The sequence below is a fragment of the Helicoverpa zea genome, chromosome 1 (genome assembly GCF_022581195.2).
Source record: "Helicoverpa zea isolate HzStark_Cry1AcR chromosome 1, ilHelZeax1.1, whole genome shotgun sequence".
Lineage (NCBI taxonomy): Eukaryota > Metazoa > Arthropoda > Insecta > Lepidoptera > Noctuidae > Helicoverpa > Helicoverpa zea.
The window spans coordinates 4,519,247-4,539,589 of NC_061452.1; the positions used below are offsets into that span (position 1 = coordinate 4,519,247).

The 20,343-nt window shown below is 37.0% G+C and overlaps 1 protein-coding gene across 1 annotated transcript; it reads right to left on the bottom strand.

The window, feature by feature from the left end:
• Positions 1–440: 440 nt before the first annotated feature.
• LOC124632076 (SHC-transforming protein 1) lies at positions 441–9,091 on the bottom strand. The gene is made up of 8 exons (XM_047166739.1): positions 8,679–9,091; positions 7,608–7,678; positions 6,577–6,975; positions 5,477–5,647; positions 4,149–4,249; positions 3,421–3,596; positions 2,382–2,504; positions 441–2,037 (listed from the first exon to the last, which is right to left on the bottom strand). Exons 1-8 carry the CDS (start codon positions 8,769–8,771, stop codon positions 1,906–1,908), a joined length of 1,266 nt encoding a protein of 421 aa, XP_047022695.1. The 5' UTR covers positions 8,772–9,091; the 3' UTR covers positions 441–1,905.
• Positions 9,092–20,343: the final 11,252 nt, after the last annotated feature.

Sequence of the window (20,343 nt, forward strand, 5' to 3'; positions counted from 1 at the left end):
GAACTACATACGCCATCGACGAAAAAAAAACGTACACGATAAAACGGAACAGTAAAACGGAGACATGTGTGAACCGGCCGTGAGTCTTGAGAAAATAACCCGCAACCTCATTCACCGGTCTCTTCACTTCTTAACGTCATACAGAAGTACATAAGGGGAGCAAAAAGGAAGTATATGAGGGGAGTACATAATAAACTATATTATATTATAAGAAGTATGTAAGGAAGAACATAAGGGGAGTATATAAGGAAGTTTATAGATAGAGAAGATAAGGGATTACATAATAATCTATAAGAAGTATTTAAGAGGAGTAAATAAGGAATTACTTAAGGGGAGTAAAAAGGAAGTATATAAGGAGGGTACAGAACAGAGGCCGGATTTGAAACATCTTGCAATACAATATCTGGGTTTTATTACCAATATAGGAAAGAAAAAGATAGTTGATTTTCCAAAATATTTTATTTTAATCACTTAATACATTTAAATACATCACATTTAATAATAATGATAGTTTGATAACATATTTGCATAAACTATATTTGCATGATGACGTTTAACATTATATGTCAATGGAATATTGCATAAAATTGTACACTAAACAGTGATACACAAGCAGATAAATTTAAATTTGTGCTGAAATTCTAATGACGTGTACATCAATAATTCAACAGTCTCGGTGCGACCACACCAGCTTGATCCACGCCCATAATTATCTAACAGATTTGTGGGTTGCCCTTCTAAAAAATCAGTCCTGCCGAGTAATATTCTACCCTACATAAATATTTCGTATTGTGCGGTCATGCCTTGCTTCAGTCCATGTACTCAGCTTAATCAACCTATAGCGCCCGTTAATTAGTAAACTGTCTAACTACGGTAGTTGAAGATCGTGGTAGGTGTAATAACACTACCCTTCCCCCGGGACAGGGTACCAAACACTTCTTTGTGCCACTATATAAACTCCCACTACTGAGAGACATAATTTTTAAAGCATTAAACTTTTATCACTGAACTCAGTGAAAGATTCGAGTCTAACATAACAGTCTTAAAAGTCTACGATTAACAGATGATGTGATGTTGTATGTACAGTTTCAATTTTTATAAAATTACGCCACTACGTTAAAATTTAAAATTATTTAAGTAAGCCATCATAGCACCTATGTGTTAATATTTATTGTAAACGTATAATAAAACATTTTAAACTATAACGCAGAGAGCTCTTATATTTGTGTGCGGTGTTAGAATGCATGCTCCGTCATTCAATGTATAGATATTTTAGCAAAATACATTTTAATATAAAAATAAGACTCCTGTGTCTCGACTACAGTTTGGCATGGTCAATTGCACAGCAACATTATTCTTATAATTAATAAAATATCAACTAATCTCATGCTTAAAAAGATAGCGGCCTTCACTCCTAAATAAAAATTTGGTGAAGACTAGTTTTATAATAATATATAGTTACAAAATAAAATAAGTTTATTGGAGAAAATCACAATTTTTGCAATAGCATCCCAACCAAAACACGACTTTGGTACTTAATTAAAATTATTTATGACTTTGCGGATAAACCGATACAAAATGGAATTGTTATAAATGCCATCTAGTGGGTATATTCGAGACAACAATTACGTACTTTATACAAGGGCTGATTGTACATTCAGCCGCATATTGCAAATGGGACAGATATTCGATATGTGACAAACATTAATATTAGCTGAAACCTGTAAGATTTCAAAGGCTTAGTAATAACAATGCCTTTGAATTTAATATGGAAGAAACGTTAAATTCTTAATTCAAGCTTTATCAGTTCCTACAGATCCGATGTATGGCATTGGGGCTCGCGTTTCTCGTTATTCTTAGAACATAATTTGGGTTATATTGTATTGATGTATAATTATATAGTTCTTACGTGGCGTCGCGTAGTACGGGTTTGCGCAGCAGCAGCGCGGAGTCGGCCGACACGATGGGCAGCTCGTTGCTGCAGTGGTACTTAATTAGATGGGGCACGCTTTCAAACACCCGGTCTTTAGTTCGGACCTAGAAAGAAGATTTGTGATGTAGAAAACTGTACACATTGACTGTAAAATATAGATGAATATTTAGACTGAATAGCAGAACTTAGAACTAATAGGGTAGGGTAGCCCTTTATCAATTTGTAACATTACCGACATAATAACTAACTTCTATCCACCGTGTCACTTGTACCTCGAAGGAATTACTTCCAAAATCCACATTTTCGATGATATTTTTCAATGGTCAATTAGCCCATGTTCTTTCTCAACATCCATTATAGTAAAATTTTTCAGCACTTTGAATGTAAGAAACAGGCAAACATCCTCATTAAATATATAACTAAGTATAGTTAAAATGTAGGTACATACCACTCCGTTGGGGTCGACGAGTAGCAGATGCTTGTGGCTGCCCTTCCTGGCGCCGGTCAGCACGAACTGCCCCGGACATGCCGCTGACTCACGCACTAAGAACTCTCCGTCTTCAACAACCAGCTGGAAAAAAAAATGGTTAATATTGAAAAACTATATAAACGTAAATTGGTGTGGCTTTGTCCTTTTTTGCCAAAGTCACTAGTAACCAGGTAAACTAAATAATCAGGGTTTGTAACGAGATATCTTTGTAAATGACTGGATAGCATGAATAAAGTACTTAGCCTTCATATTTCATTACGAAGTTTCAAGTTTTTATGAAGGTCTTCTTTTATATGTGCATGAATCTTGACAGAAAAAAAACATTTTATAAAACGCCTGTACCCTGTAAATTACTTCGACATGCTACACTGAATTGACTTCAAAAGAATATAGTATACAAGCTGTTGATTCGCATCCGTGCCAAATTCAAGGAAGTTGACATAAAATACGTACAGAATCAATAATAAAAATAATCAATATATATCGCTCACCTAGCAGTATAATGACACATCTACTTTTTTCTTATTTTACAGAAATGAGGGTCAAAGATTTTGCAAACGTTTGAAACGAGGTTATGATTTCATTTTATATTTTATCTTAGATTTTATAGTTTTAACAACTAATGCCGTACCGTTTTACCACTTTATAAATTATACACTTTTAAACACTTAGGCCGTAAAAAACCCAGTTTCGCTTTTTTTGTAAATGTGCCATTATACTGCTAGGTGAGCGATATAGTATTTACCAAAAAAACTAAAGTTTGTTTATCGCTTTTCCTATATACAAACTACAAAATTAATAACCTTCTCAGCAGTAGTCCTGGATATGGGTCCGTGGAACCATGGCTCGCGAGCTAACAACGCCGCCTGCGCCTGCGCCGACAGCGGCTCGGCGGACACGTCGCCCGGGGACGAGGCGGACGCCGTGGATGATGACGATGCAGCCGATGATGATATCATTGGCACCAGTGAATGGCTCTGTAATGTGGTAGACCAACCTTCTCAGCAGTAGTCCTAGATATGGGTCCGTGGAACCATGGCTCGCGAGCCAACAACGCCGCCTGCGCCTGCGCTGACAGCGGCTCGGCGGACACGTCGCCCGGGGACGAGGCGGATGCCGTGGATGATGACGATGCTGCCGATGATGATATCATTGGCGCCGCCGTGAATGGCTCTGTAAATATAATTTATTCTCTCTTCACAAGGTGGTCTTAGTTTCTTTTTAGAAATTACAATGAACCTATAACTAGTTCTGCTAATGTGAAGTGTGTGTCTTTGGGCTTATTTTCAATCGTCAAATAACAGATTTTGTAGGAATCGGTGGCGCTGGTATGACCCGATTTCAGAGGCAACTTCGGCCACTTTGGTAGCTGATGCTTTCGAAAGTGTAAGAGATAAAATAAACTTTAGCACTCAGTGGTCAGCCATTTGATGGTTTGAGCATGTGCAGTCTAAATATAGCGGTTCATGAGATACATCCCGGTGACAGAAGGACGGTCAGACAGCGATACAAGATAATAGGGTACCATTTCATCCTTTGGATGCGGAAACTATGTTTTGTTGATGTGAAATCATTAAATGAACCCTCCCGCTGTGGGTTAGCAGCGTGACAGACTCCTTCTTAACCCCTTTTTGTACCAGGTCCGCGGTAAGTCTTTCTAACAACCCCGCAAACTGGATATGGAGCCCTAAAAAGTGGAATAATAGCTGTAAATGTATAACTCACGCATGTCGAATATGTCGGTGTGATGGTTGGGCAGCAGCGCGGTGGGCGGGGTGCGCGGCGGCGGCGTCTGGTTCACGTAGTGCCGAACGCTCTCCTCGCAACTGATACAAACACATAATGAGAACAATATACTTATTATTATAACTTTTAATTTTATAAGTTACTTGATCGAAGTAACGAAAATAAAATGTCGTCACGAAAATAGCGTCTAATTGTAGTAGTAGTAGCAATGGAAAGCAATAGTAGCTCAAAAAATAAGTTCAGTAATATTTACTACACCCCTGAATAGATTAATGGTTTGTTTTAGAAACATTTAGAAACAGGTTTACAAAGTAATATCATTTAAATAAAACTGACAGAAATCAAAAGTAATATTGGATGCAATTTTAAGAACAGACTCTTATTTTCCAAGAGTGAGTTTTTAAGAATAATCTATGACCGAATTAAGATCTTAACTATAATTTCGAATAATTACAAGCGAAAACTAATCTTATGTGTGTTCGAGTGCTGGCGCTGTTAATGATAATTCAATAATGATATGGATCTAAAAGGAGTGATGATAATCTTAGCCCAATATGGCTCTGTTAAGTAAACAAAACTGACTCATACGCATATGATATTCAGTTTTCTAAGAAAGTGAATAAATATTACAATGACTTATTGAATTTTGGCAGGTATAATAAATAGATGATTCATCTTTTTCGAAAGTGCCAAATTTTGATGACTGCATCTTCTATTTGAATGGCAAAAAAGAAATAGTTTTTTATTTTATTTGAAAACACTATTTATAATTTTGATAATATATTATACACAGAACAACAGAAAAAATAGGGTCATATTCAATATACCAACTCTATCGTAAAACTTAACAGGCTAACAATTTCCCCTGAGTTCTTACATAAGGCCGGGCTACGCTCTTGATTGGTCAGATAAACAGTCACTCCATGTAAAAACTGTTACTCAGTTAAATGCGACCCCGACTCACGAGGATAAAGGTAATGAAGCCAGCAATGCCGGTACGACGTAGTGACCTTTTTTATGGGAAAACATCAAATGTCTCCTCCCACTGGGGGTTAGCAGCGGTGAGGGAATGTGCAGACTTACTGACTAAACCCATCACGTTCCTTCGTAGGCCTTTTGTGTACCAGGGCTGCGGTAACTCTTTCGAACAATCCCGCAGGGGCTAGGCTAGGTATTTTTTTGTTATATTTACATTGAGGAGAAAGGGTAACACTAATGGTATGTCTGCGCCTTTCTCCTGACTGGGAAGGCATTGTGTACTTTTACTTATAAAATAAATAAATAATCAATAGATGCAAGGTACTCACGAGGATAAGGGTAATGAAGCCAGCGAAGCCAGGGGCGGTGGTGGCGGGTGTCGGTAGGACGCGGTGACCTCCGGCGGCGACTTGTCGGGCATGTCGTTGTAATACTCGCGGTCGTCGGGCGGCACGCTGCTTGCAGTCTCACATAGAGCTCTCGAACCGTTTAGATTTAACCTGGAAATTACAAAATTTAAAAGTACAATCATCAATATCATCATCATCTCAGCCATAGGACGCCCACTGCTGAACATAGGCCTCCCCCCCCTTAGATCTCTCAAATACAACTAAATCAGTATTGAACTTGAAGCACTGAAAATTGATATTGTGTGGATGGAAAGAAAAAAAATTATTTCTTATAAGAAGGTGGCAACGGCTACAGCATTCTGGGATAATGTAACGTTTTAGATTATGGCCAAAAGAAGTCTCATTTCGCTAGTCAGATCAAAAGTTTGATGTAATGTGTGACATTACATTTCACTTTCTATAGTTTCACTATACATATTTTTTTTATATTTTATCCCTATTACGAATGGTCCTTAGTAACATTACTCATTGAGAAGATAAAAGTTCTCAGTATAAATATGTATGACAGACTATGTCTAAATATGAATGAGTATAAAGGTAATCATTATCAATACGTAAACAGAGCTGTGATTCATGTTTACAAATCACATATTTCACTATGAATTATAATTATTATCCTTTATTATAAACACTATAAATAAATGAACATTTTGGAGAAGATAATGTAAAAGGGCAAACATAACGGGCTATTGTGTGTGCAATGCATTTACTACAGACTAAGTTTATCTACTTGTGTCATTATGAGTTTTACTAACATTTTGTCTTGTATGATAATATCTACGTAATTTACATGAGTAATGCATCAAGAGGTCTCAAGAATATTTTGTAGAAATAATAACATAAATAAAAAAGCTATACATACAGGGTGACCCAATTTCTATAAAACTTTTTTCCTGTTTTCTATACCGTTGAGGAATGAATATGATTCACACTTATCATTTCTTCAATTCAAAATTCCAACATTTTACCTCATTTTAGTCATCAGTTATTATTAATAACGCAAACATAACAGTACTTACGATGAGGGTTTCGTCAGAAATTCTTTAAAACGTAGTTCGAACGCTTGTCCTATAGTTGCTATGACATCTTGTGCTAATCTTCCACCACATTCTAATACATAGCATGCTCGCCATTCCGCTGGTGGTACGGATTTGGCTACATAAGCTACAAAGTCTAAAGAGTCTGTGTCTCCACCGGACGCGAATGAGACTCTTGGCATGTCATGACGGGCTATAGTCTCTCCACCTTCAAGAGCTGCTAATGTAATTGCTTTAGACGATATTGTGAGGGCGACATTGGCGCCGGAGTGGGCCATTCGTGGGCGAGCGGCTAAGGCACGGACAGCCGCTTGACACACTCTCCGCTTCTTGTCAGCTGATCTTAAACCTGCTGCTGCACATACCCTGGCTATACATTCTCTGTAACACAAAAATATAGTATGTAAGACGAAAAATTAAAAATAGGATATTAAATAGGATTTAAGTATAGGACTTCCCCGCCACGCAAGTAAAGTTGCAGGCAGAATCTCAGATAAAATATAGCATCAAAAAATAGCTCTGTAAATTAAACCAACACCAACTACAACAATAAACAATTAAATGTTCTACTTGAGTAAACTTAGTCACAATCTATAATACAATATTTAAACAATGTATTCTTTCTATTATAGGAGGCCACAGACAACATCAAGCATAGCTATAAATGTTTTAAGAATTATCATTGTAACATACATAAAGCCAATTGTTATTACAAACTGTTAATGCCCTATTAGTTACTCTTTAAGTTTACCCTGACTTGGAGAAATGTTATGATACATTAAGTGTCTGCTCTTATTGTTTTTAAAACAATGCAAAGGGCTACTAGGCAGACAGACTAAACAGACAGAGATTACAGCCAATCTAATATGAAAAGGCCACAGGCTTTAACAATGTTTTATAATAAATTCGTATGATTTACATAGTTTGCCAAATCACTACAGAATTGAAAAATGAATTGTGATGATTATTTATCCTTCAATATTACCTAGTTAATGAGCTGAAATAAAACTTACTTTGCTACTTGAGATCTAGTTTCAAAGTCGAGTTTCTTCATTGATGTTAAAACCTCCATGCAGCCAATATACTGAAAACCAAAGACAATTCAAATATAATTACTGCGGGCAAAGTGCAAACAACTCAGGACTTATACTTTTAAACATTAAAAAATCTTAAAAATGGCCGGTTTTTTAATTACATCACATAGAATGGCAAAAAATAAGACTGAAATCATCAATTACTTTCTGTCCTGGATCGATGATTCCTCTGCAAATGAGGACAGAAAGTCAGTCTCCAACAGGCCTGGTAACTCCAAAGCAAGTTGATAGAGTCGTTTAATAGGGCTCCAACTTCTGGGTGGTTTATAAAGAAAAAAACTAATAACCTATCACATCTAAGTCAGGGTGCCAAAAGTCGAAAAGTGACCATTATATATTCTTTATTGCACACTTAACAATACATAATAAAATAATAAAGACAGTTTATGTACAATGGCGAGCTTAACCCAGAATTGGGTTCCCTTACAGCCAACCTTAAAGCCATCAATGCTCATTCACAGATGAATCGTTGGCACTAGTTAAAAGTTTCCTTTTAAAGGCTTATTTTTAAGCCATTTTATATGAATAGAAATAAAAACTAACCATTTACAAGAATTTTAATTATTGATGAAATTTTTTAAAGTTCTGAATCTTTTGCACAGCCTTTATTACGTTCTGACCCAGCTGCTTACAAAGTATTCACATAATGCTGACAATATTGTGTATCAACAAACAACTACTGATTGTGAAATTGTCATAACAATAGTATTGAGATTGAGTAACAAATGTGTGTATAATCACTGTCCCAGAAACATTTCAAAAATGTTTCAGCCAGATAACCATCTCAGGTTTACGTGTTAGTATGTCATTGAAAACTTTGATTACATTTGCATGACTAGAATCTGTGTTAGGAACAAAATAACTGGGCAAACAGGCCATGATTTACATTTAGTACATGACTGTTCTTGTTAGTCACAGAGATTTTGTTCTTTTATTGTACGATCATGGAGATGCCATTAAATGGTATCTCAGATCTAACAGGATGCTTACCCTGACTGCGTACGTGATTCCATCGCTGGCGAGCACTGAGTCGGGGTGAAGCCAGCCCCGCGCCGGCTTCGCGACGAAGGTGCTGTCCGTCATCTCGCACGCAATAATAAAGCACTGAGACGTACTATTCAATGTTATTTTTCACACTTCACCTACTTTCAGTTATTTAAAATGCGCTTTCATTATGATTCAGCTGATTAATTCACCAGTGGCGATGTAAGTGAACTGTTTTTTCAAAACTTTAGGCGTCAATACACACAATGTGTTTTTTATAGACACTATAATTTACTACTTGATTGTTGTTATGCTAAGTAAAAGTGTGGGAACACAGAAAGTTAATAAAATAAAAAACATTACGTTTTATCGCCAAGCAAAGTTACAACTTTTTTGACATTAGTAAACGAACGAACGGACTAACGAGATTGAAGATCTCACTCAGGCGAGTGAATGAACGAATGTCAACCGCAGCCCACAGATAATCATTAATTATACAATAACGTTCGTACCATCGATATATAGTACTACGTACTAGATAGAACGTTCCGAACAAAAAGCTTACCACACTGAACTGCACTGCAGACTATGCAGTGCCCAAAATGGCAAATCAGAGCGATTTTGACACCTGCGTCAGATGGATGTCTATGAAACTACAATTATAAAATAGAAAATACATATCAAGGTATAAACTTACACATATAAACTATTCGAGAGTCAAGTTAGTAAAATTACACGCTGTTCATGCTATTACAACGCTTGTATATCATACTTTTCATTTACAATTCAATTTTACAAATATGCATTAATTTGTTCCCGCCCGCCATCTTGAATTATGGATTAAGAAAATCGTGCAGAAACAGATGTGCCATAAAACTAGCAGTAGGTAAAATATCAATGAAAACAGACTTCACTTTGTCATGGTATGTTCTTACTTTCAAGAAAAAATAATTAAATTCGCGAAAATTTGTGATAGCCCTCTTAAGAAAAAAAACATCGTAATTAATATTAAAAACCCTAAAAATAAGTTCCTGGTTTTAATATATTACATGATTTTGCATTCAATTAGATATAAATAAACTTTTTGATATATTACATGATTTTGAATTCACTTAGATATAAACTTTTTGAGTAATGAAAAATGTAGGCAAAATACGAGCGACACTTCTGCAATTAACATCAATGAGGATGACTACATGTCACAATACGTTAACGAAATGTCAACCATAGATGTAATATACTATAAACAAGATTGCGCACTCTCAAAATATATATTTACGAAAATGAACTCTATTCCAACGCAATAAAGTACTAAGTTGGTTGCATAATACACAGAGGCAAATCCGAGCCGAGAGGGATAGTTAGAACGGAGGCCGTTTGTCTCTTTCTAACACCTTGCCAGCATAAAAAAATGTTGTGATCAACAGTTTTGTTTTCCCAAAAAAACTATTGAATCACTTTTATTTTTATCTTATTTTAACAATTGTAAGTCAACAAATTAATAACAATCGCATTAATTTATTCGTATTTATTCTTAATACATAAACAACATAAATTTTTATTTTGCTTTTTTTTTATTTTCTAGCGGTAACCCTGAACATTCTTGGCGCGTAATCAGCATTTAAAATTTTGTTTATATTTTTTTGTATTTAATCAATTTAAACTATTAAAATGGTGAAAAAGTGTTGCTTTTATACTTGTGAAAGTGAATGCTATGGTGGTTGCAATATATCGTGCGTGCCACAGGTAAGCTAATAATAACGTTTTCGTAAATCAAACAACTAGGGTGCCCACGAATTCTTGTAATGAGTCAAAATATGGGTGATGGATTTTAAAACTGTTGTACTATTGTTATAGCTTCCCAAAAAAAATGTAGAAAGGCGATATAAATGGGTTAGCAGTCTATATGTGAAGCAAAAATACAAAAAAATCAGTCTGCACTTCGAATCTTCCTGTTTTTATTACTGCTAATTCCCGCTAATTATTAAAAGCCTATATTAGTATTTTAAGGTCACAAACTGCGTAAGTTAAAACTTCAATACCAATCTGTGTTTAATAATCTTAGCAAACTCGGATTGGTCTCACATAGCTTAATCTCATAGTCACCCTATTAGAAAGGGACAGACGGCCTCCGTACTAACTGTTTCACTCGGCTCGTTTTTTGGTTAAAAGTGCGCAGTCCTGTTTACTATATTATGTCTATGATGTCAACAGACGACATAGCGGGTAAATTATTTGTATGGATGTTCTTGTCTATCGCTAGAATATATGCATAGATATAATATTACTAAACAAGATTGCGCACGCTCAAAATATATATTTACGAAAATGAACTCTATTCTAACGCAATAAGGTACTAAATTGGTTGCATAATACACAGAGGCAAATCCGAGCCGAGAGGGATAGTTCGAACGGAGGCTGTTTGTCTCTTTCTAACACCTTGCCAGCATAAAAAAATGTTGTGATCAAAAGTTTTGTCTTCCCAAAAAACAATTGAATCACTTATATTTTTATCTTATTTTAACAATTGTAAGTCAACAAATTAATAACAATCGCATTAATTTATTCGTATTTATTATTAAAACATAAACAACATAAATTTTTATTTTGCTTTTTTTTTTATTTTCTAGCTGTAACCCTGAACATTCTTGGCGCGTAATCAACATTTAAAATTTTGTTTATATTTTTTTGTATTAAATCAATTTAAACTATTAAAATGGTGAAAAAGTGTTGCGTTTCTACTTGCAAAAGTGAATCCTATGGTGGTTGCAATATATCGTTCCACAGGTTAGCTAATAATAACATTTTCGTAGACCAAACAACTAGGGTGCCCATGAATTCTTGTAACGAGTCAAAATATGGGTGATGGATTTTAAAACTGTTGTACTATTGTTATAGCTTCCCAAAAAATGAAGAAAGGCGACATAAATGGCTCAGCAGTCTATATATGAAGTAGAAATACAAAAAAAAACAGTCTTCACTTCGAATCTTCCTGCTTTTATACTTCTAATTTCCGCTAATTATTAAAAGCCTTTATTAGTATCTTAAGGTCACAAACTGCGTAAGTTAAAACTTCAATACTAATCTGTGTTTAATAATCTTAGCAAATTCGGATTTGTCTGACATAGCTTAATCTCATAGTCACCCTATTAGAAAGGGACAGACAGCCTCCGTACTAACTGTTTCACTCGGCTCATTTTTTGGGTTTATATGCGCAGTCCTGTTTACTAATATTATATCTATGAATATATGTCAATGGTTCGTACCTATTTATAGTCTGGAAAACATCTAGATGCAAAAAAAGGCGCGAATGGCGAATGCTGGTTTGTATCTTTTTTATAGGAACGGCATTTATATAATCAAAGATACATAATATTCTACATTTTCTATGCTAAAATATCGAAGTGGTAGTGTGAAGCTATAGAATAACCACTTCTTCGCTAGGATTAAATAGGTACGTACTATGATTAGGTACTATAATAGTTTTTTATTATCTCATTAATTTTAAGATTATAAGTTGCAGTCTGCTTACAAACCTAATTAATTAACAAATTAACCTAATTTACTTGTGACTGTCACACTTCTTTTATTGTCAGATGAGAATTTGCGACCGACAGGTTGATGATTCGGTAATTTGTTAAAGATGACCAAATAGAAAAGGGAATGTGAAAACAATTCAGTCATGTTAAAGCATGCTACCAGGATTTATCCTGACCTAATACATGTACAAAAACAAACAAAAAAGTCGTGGTGGCCTAGTGGGCAAAGAACCGACCTCCAGGATTCCAGGTCAGGCAAGTACCAATGCAACTTTTCTAAGTTTGTATGTACTTTCTAAGTATATCTCAGACACCATTGACTGTGTTTCAAATGGCAAGTTAAACTGTAGGTCCCGGCAGTCATTGAACATCCTTGGCAGTCGTTACGGGTAGTCAGAAGCCAGTAAGTCTGACACCAGTCTAACCAAGGGGTATCGGGTTGCCCGGGTAACTGGGTTGAGGAGGTCAGATAGGCAGTCGCTTCTTGTAAAGCACTGGTACTCAGCTGAATCCGGTTAGACTGGAAGCCGACCCCAACATAGTTTGGGAAAAAGGCTCGGAGGATAGTAATACATGTACAAAAACAAATCTTTCAAATATGTATGTAAGTACTGGAAACTCTCTCAGTAAGCGTAGCTACCGCTGAGAAGTCGTTTTCTATCCTTCAAAGAATCAAATATTGCTTTGATTCAATTGTTGGAATATTGTATTCAATACATTCCCTTATGTACTACTCCTATACATATACCTTATGTCGCTGTCGTAACTATACATATACTCCCCTATGTACTCCCTTCTTTGCGCCCCTATGTTATCCATTATGTAGGTACTTCGTTACGATACTTATTCCCCTGTATACTCCCATATTTACTGCCTTTATATTCTCCCTTTTTGTTGGCCCGAAGACCAGGTTTGGAATTTTCAGCAATTTCAGCCATATTGTATGGATGTGCGATGTGCACAATCCTTTCCGCTCCTGCCCTGGAGACTCAAAATGTGTAGGTAAGTATTCACTTTCAAAAATGCAACAAAGTGTGTGCTAAGTGTGAATGTAGATGGATGGAGAGAAAGAGGAAGACCTAAAAAAAGATGGATGGATTGCCTGAAAGATGACATGAATAGGAAGGGAGTGAGTGTCAGTATGACGAGTGACAGGGGAAAATGGAAGAGGATGACATATTGCGCCGACCCCAAAAAAAATTGGGAACAGGGCAGTAGAAAGAAGTACTTTCAAAAATACCTATGTATGTCTAAACTTAAGTTATACAAATTAGTGTACGAACATTTACTTAACTTTGTAGGTACTGTAGCCCTGGTAAGTAGGTACGTAAGTAGAGGATTATGGCATACTTAATCAGGATTTCAGAAAAAAATCTGATACGTCGTTTTTGGATTTGTTTTGACTAGCATTTCATCCTACACAAAGTGCCATCCTCCGAACCTTTTTCCCAATCATGTTGGGGTCGGCTTCCAGTCTAACCGGATTCAGCTGAGTACCAGTGCTTTACAAGAAGCGACTGCCTATCTGACCTCCTCAACCCAGTTACCCGGGCAACCCGATACCCCTTGGTTAGACTGGTGTCAGACTTACTGGCTTCTGACTACCCGTAACGACTGCCAAGGATGTTCAATGACAGCCGGGACCTACAGTTTAACTTGCCATTTGAAACACAGTCAATGGTGTCTAAGATATACTTAGAAAGTACATACAAACTTAGAAAAGTTGCATTGGTACTTGCCTGATCTGGCATCGAACCCGCGCCCTCATACTTGAGAGGCTGGTCCTTTACCCACTAGACCACCACGACTTTTTCATCCTACACAAAGTGCGATATTAAAAAAACCGGTCAAGTGCGAGTTGGACTCGCGCACAAAGGGTTCCGTTACCATTATTTATAAAACGGACAAAAAAATCACGTTTTTGTATGGGAGCCCCCCAAAATATTTATTTAATTCTAGTTTTCAGTATTTGTTGTTATAGCGGCAACAAAAATACATCATCTGTGAAAATTTCAGCTCTCTAACTATCATGGTTTATGAGATACAGCCTGGTGACAGACGGACGGACGGACAGAGGAGCGAAAACAATAGGGTCCTGTTTCACCTTTTGGGTACGGTACCCTAAAAAGCGTCGTGTGGTTGGTTATGTGAACTCCTGAACAGTAAATAAATAATCAATTATGGAGCTTTTTAGTCGACAGGTGAATTGCGTGATTAGATCGAATAACCGGAGACCAAAAGATGTGTTTATTAAAATTAATAGATATAGCATAGCAAGGATAATATGGATTTTACAAACAGCCGTAAAAAAATTAATTTCATAAACAATGTTTTAACTCAAACTGCTAAAACTTGTGCACCTAATCCTAACTATGCTTACAAAAGCACTTCAAAGCTGCTCTCTATGTTTCCTCGAGTCAGGTATTCTCGGCAGACATTCCTGTAGCATACCTGCGTTTATACAGAGGCGTGAGGCGGCCACCCGTTTGTTTACACTATGTACGTGGTGTAAATAAACCTGCATCGCAAGGAGCCCTTCCTTTTTACTCGTGACCTGTCTAGGGTGTGCGTGCACGAAATTAATACCCCTACTCCGCAAGCTTTTCGCACTACTTACTTATTCAGACACTCTTTCCACCACAATTTTGAACCAAACTTCCCAAAATGTACCCTAAACTCCCTGAGTAATTTATAACTTGAACTAAGTAAAAAAGGTCAACCGGAATCTGCTGTTTTAATATCGTTACATGAATAACAAAGTTATGTCGTTTAGGAGTTTTGTCGTCCCGATGGGCGGTAGGTAAATGTTTATTTTTATTGTTCAAATCTACCCCCGGACATTAACTTAATAGCTGCCACGAGAATTTGAGCTACAGCCTGCCGTTATTTACACCGAAATATTACATTACAATTGAACTTTGCGGTTCGTCTGTTTGCAGAGTAAAATATGAATAAAAAAAAGTTCCTGATTAGACAGTACCAAAACCTTTATTAAAGGAGAATATTAAAGCATTAATCATCAAAACAACTAATACGTAACTTAATTAATTTACAGTTTACATCAACCCCTGAATTAAGTTAAGCCGTAGGCACGGTGCAAACGCGCCCTTCGTAGCAAGCGTAGCGGGTGTCGTAGCGGAGGGCGGCGCGCGTGCGTGCGTCAGTCGGCAAGAGCCGCGCGGCGCCGCTCCACGCTCGGCATGCGCTCCTGTGCCGCCCGGCTACACCAGCTAACATACACACACCACCGCGCGCCCCTGTAAGTACATCTTTCTAACATAAATAACACTAGAAAATGACTCCTTAACTTAGAGCCACTTTTTAATTCAAAAACCGTCATGCGGAAATGGTGATTTCCGCACGTGGATCCATATTTAGCCGGCAGTGCCTTCCCGACGCACAGTAACAAATGAGCGGTTCGTTCGATAGCCCACTGCCCCTGTGAGAGGCTTCCAAGTGAGCCCTCTTCAAGGGTTGTTCTGTATTCTCTGATTAAAGCGTTTTGTTTTGAATGTAGATCAAGATTCAACTGTCATGTTTTGTTGAGCATTTGGGGTTAGTTCGTGAATATTTTATTATGTTTGTAGTTGTGCGGTTTCGCACGTGGATTATGGTAATGTTTAACGAAAAGGCTGTGGAAGTAAGAAAAGATTTTTGTTTTTTCCTTATTCGAGTACCTACTCGTTTTTACTACGGCAGTTAGTCTTTGCATGACTAGAATAAAACATTCAGTCGAACATACAAGTTGGATGCTTGGATATACTTCCTTTTACAACTCAATAAAGAGGCTAGATAATGCGACAGAATTGTTCATGCACGCCTTTGCCGCACGCCATAAAAAGAGGTCTGTAATAAGGAAGTGCACAACATGCAAGTAGTGCAGCTCGCGGTGCAGACTGCTCATTTAAAACGAGCTGGGTCTCGTCGGATTCGACAAACAATTGCCGCTCGTCTGGCGCGGCCGCCGCTCGAGCCTGCCTTTCAGTCTTTTTAGTTTGTCTACAATTCCGTGAGGCCTCGCCGAGACAGCTTGAAAGCGGTCCGCAATTAGCCCTAGTCTGCCAAGCTATTGCTCTGTTTTATATCTACAGATTCGTTAAGAGACGACGGAAGTAATCTGCGAGCCAGACAGTCGTCCATCAATCTTGTCTTCATTTTGTTTTTGGTGTAATCAAAAAATCTCAGTCAAACTTGGCATTTTCGTGAAACAAAATCCAAGAATAATCACAAAGTACAAGAAACCCTCATACGGTTCTTACCGACATCATACATGCAAACTTAAATTAATTTTGAGTACTTCGTTAATTACAAATGTCTGCAGCACAATTTCCGTCCCGAGTGTGAACAATAGCGATGTTAATACACGCACCATGCGCTCAAGTAAACACTTAGTTGTTTTATATTTAAATGCAAAGACAAACTGGGCTCTGTTCTACGTCTGCCTTCATAATTACAAGATTGATGCAGAGATTAACGCAATTACAGAGGGGAGATTTTCATCTTGAACAAAACTGAATAATTTGTTAGAGAAAATATCCTGTAGGTAACAGAAAATTAGGTTAAGAAAATTCTCTGTGAGACCTCTGAGATTGTGGGAGGCAGGAGGCGTCAATTAATCTGACGTAGACGCCTGATATTGATGTTACGTCGAGATGGATAAGGCTGAATATTATCATACTAATAAATTCTTAGGACGTGGGCAGTGATACCAGTTCTGTCATAACAATTTCGGTTCATGAGCCTTTTGTTATCTAAGAAGTTTCAGGACAAGCGTCGACTGGCAAAAACAGGAAAATGACATAAGACGAGCACATAATCTCGATTTACGGTCAACGTTACATCCTATAGATCATAACTACATACTGTATTATTGTATAGCAATCTGCATTTGAAGCATTCTGTACATACTCAGTTGGTTGTCATAATTTCCAAAGAGTCGATCTTCGAAATTAAGCCCTTTTCTAAATAACCACGTGGAAAGTCCATCAACTTTTCTGAATATATCTGCCATGTGATGTTCAACAGCAAGCCGCTTACCGTTTCATTCGCATATCACGTTCTTTACTCTTATTAGGATGGCATGGCAGTACCCACGATGAAATGAATTGGAATAGCTAAATAGATAAGTGGTGCTAATAAATAGTCTCAATTCTGATAGATCTTAATTTTGAATTCAACATTGAAGATATATGTTTCCCGTATAATCTCAAGCCATATCTTTACATAGATATCGTATGTATGATAGTAAATTGTCAGTTGTAGTTTGTGGTTGATATTTTCACGATACGTTCGTATTTCACGCCTCGCTAAGCTTTGACGATATTCGGATATTGGAAATCTCAGCCAATGCACTGTAGGATTCAATCTTCCTTGCTAAACCTATGAATTCAGAAGGTATGGATATGTTGGGCTACAATGATTACCCAAATATAGACACAAAAGATCGTTTATCATAATTAGTTCAGATAGACGGGGAAGGTTTTCAATATATAATATGAACGAATATGAATATAACAAAGGGTTCTGAAAATTCTCTACCTTTTAGACAGAAATCTAATCCAATTTAATCTTTTCAAAACAACGGTAATTGCAAAACTCTGTTGGCTGCACATTTTTAAATCAGCAGGAAGATTCACAAGAATAGCTCGGATCTGCTATTGTTGCGATCCTCCCCCGTATTATCAGGACGCCCTGAATAAATGAATATTTGATTTGCTAATTAAGCTCCGTCAGAGGCAAGCGGTAGTACACCTTTATTTTTGTAACGTGACTAAAAACGTGGGCGAAAGGCTTTGTATCTAATTGATAAATGATTTAAATATGGAAGAGCTGATTTTTATTTTATTTTGGGAATAAATTCTCCTTTGTTTGTTGTTTGCATATTGGGGCTCATCAAAATTAATTGGCTGCTTACAGTCTGCCTATTTACTCGTGAAATCCTAATTTCGAATTATGAATGGTTTTGATTCAGCAGTTCCAAATTGACATTGATTTACATTCCAGAAATATCCTACCTGGATATTAATTTTTTGTAAGAAGTGCCCAACTTTTACGAAGTTTTGAATTCCAAATCGTCTTCAATTTCTTCTCTAGTGCGTACAAAGTGTGTACAAAGTATTAAACAATCGACCAGACAGCCTGATTCCACCGGCAAATATTGGTACACGGTTACCTAATTCCCCTCTTAGTCGACGTCGTACATTTTACTCATATTTCAGTTCCATTACGGTATTTCGGGACAATAGACGTCGAAGCTTGTTCAATTTCCAATAACTATGGGTTACCTTAATGTAACGTTCATTCCACAATGGCTGACATTGACGGTATTCCAATTTATTTGGTATTGGTTGAGTGAATCGCTGGGCTGCTATTCGTTTGTGTTGCAATAATGGTGGAAGTTCTACCTATATCGAAGATTCTATGAACAGAGCGTTAAGACGTAATTTTGCTGATGGTTTCGCATTTGAGGGAAAATTCATTACTGGGTTTCTGAGGAGTTGCAGAGTTTAGTGTTGCACGCATCTTTGAGTTTGATTTAGTTGAGTGTATTTCTGTCATATTTAGTTCTGTTGTTTTCTTTTGTTCATTTTTTACACAGTAACGTTCCAGTTTTTTCATCAACCTATGTTAATTAAACCCGGTCTCTACGTGTCACAGATGAAAGCCTGATGAAACAGCAGTAAGTGATAAATATGTGGTCCAACCAGCACCATATTTTTTTAAACAAATTCGTGTTGTAAGGGTAATCAGAAAGTACGCTATTATGATCTACAGTGCTAACTGATCATTCGCTACAAATCCAAGTTTTGTACCTTCATTTTTGCTTTGGCGGATAATTTGAAAAGTTTACAAATAAAAATCCATTGGCCGAAACATCAACTAAAAGGTTACCCTTTACCATATTTCGTCCATTTCCATGTAGGTATACGGCGACAGTTTTATTGATAAGGCGATTCTTTCTCCGCCGGCTTCACATTTGTTTAAGTTGTTTCGATAGAAAAAGGGGATCTGCGGTAAAGTTGGATACTTTGTCCCGAAGCCACAATTTATTAGTTTGCTCTCGATTCATTACTCAGACTGAGCCCAGGCTCTCGTAAACATCTTATTGGGAGGACGTGCAGGTTTATTGTACTTTTAATTGCATGCGACAAGTGAGCTTGCCGAGTTTATGTTGTTGTTTTACTGGCGTGTTTTACGTGTCTTAATTGAGTACTCTTTACATTTTATGTGTAAAAGAAGATGGATCAAAATTGCCCCACGTCCTATAACAATGTGACGTATCTCAAAAAAAAGATAAAAATGTTTAAAAAAATATGGCATACTCTCTAATTCATTTTTTTTACACCTTCATACGAAAAAAATGCTTTAAAAATTGTTCAGGCGCTGTTATGAAAACGTCGTTCATAGAACTATTAATGGACTATTTTATTAAATTGTTTTTTTGTTTGATAGAGTATACCTCACAGGTGGTCCCATAATCATCAGGTCAGGATCTGATGATGGAAACCCTGAGAAATTCAGGGCAACTTTTGAAAGTTGTAGGCATGCGAAGAATAAAAACTTGACTATAAGGTGTATGTCTTATAACAATATGCAACAGTGAAGATTTGGAGCTGACCTGATGATGGAAACGAAAGAAGGTCGAGGGAACTCGACAACTGAATATGTGAACTACCTCGTGTTTGGGCTTGTATTATTTGTATTGAATAGACCTTTGCAACAGTGAAGGTTTGGATCTGATCTGATGATGGAGACCAGAGAAGAGCGAGGGAACTCGACAACTGAATATGTGAACTACCTCGTGTTTGGGCTTATATTATTCGTATTGATGAGAACTTTCCACTTATGCGGATAGTGACAACTGTGCTTGTCACTGAAAAGCCAAAAATAGGAAGAAGTCGGTGGGGATATAAACTTAGGTACATCCATTAGACACCGACTTCTGTCGAGTCCCCCCGACCTTCTCTGGTCTTCATCATCGGATCAGCTCCAAACCTTCACTGTTGCAAAGGTCTATTCAATACAAATAATACAAGCCCAAACACGAGGTAGTTTACATATTCAGTTGTCGAGTTCCCTCGACCTTCTTTCGTCTCCATCATCAGGTTAGCTCCGAATTTTCACTGTTGCAT

What these genes read in the sequence shown, in the direction of transcription:
- LOC124632076 (XM_047166739.1), bottom strand. Translation starts at nt 8,771, where the DNA reads ATGACGGACAGCACCTTCGTCGCGAAGCCGGCGCGGGGCTGGCTTCAC. An exon ending in CACCGACATATTCGACATGC is followed by an intron (nt 3,597 to 4,148) that starts GTGAGTTATACA and finishes TTATATTTACAG; the next exon opens with AGCCATTCACGGCGGCGCCA. An exon ending in CTAGGACTACTGCTGAGAAG is followed by an intron (nt 2,505 to 3,420) that starts GTTGGTCTACCA and finishes TTTTTTTTCCAG; the next exon opens with CTGGTTGTTGAAGACGGAGA.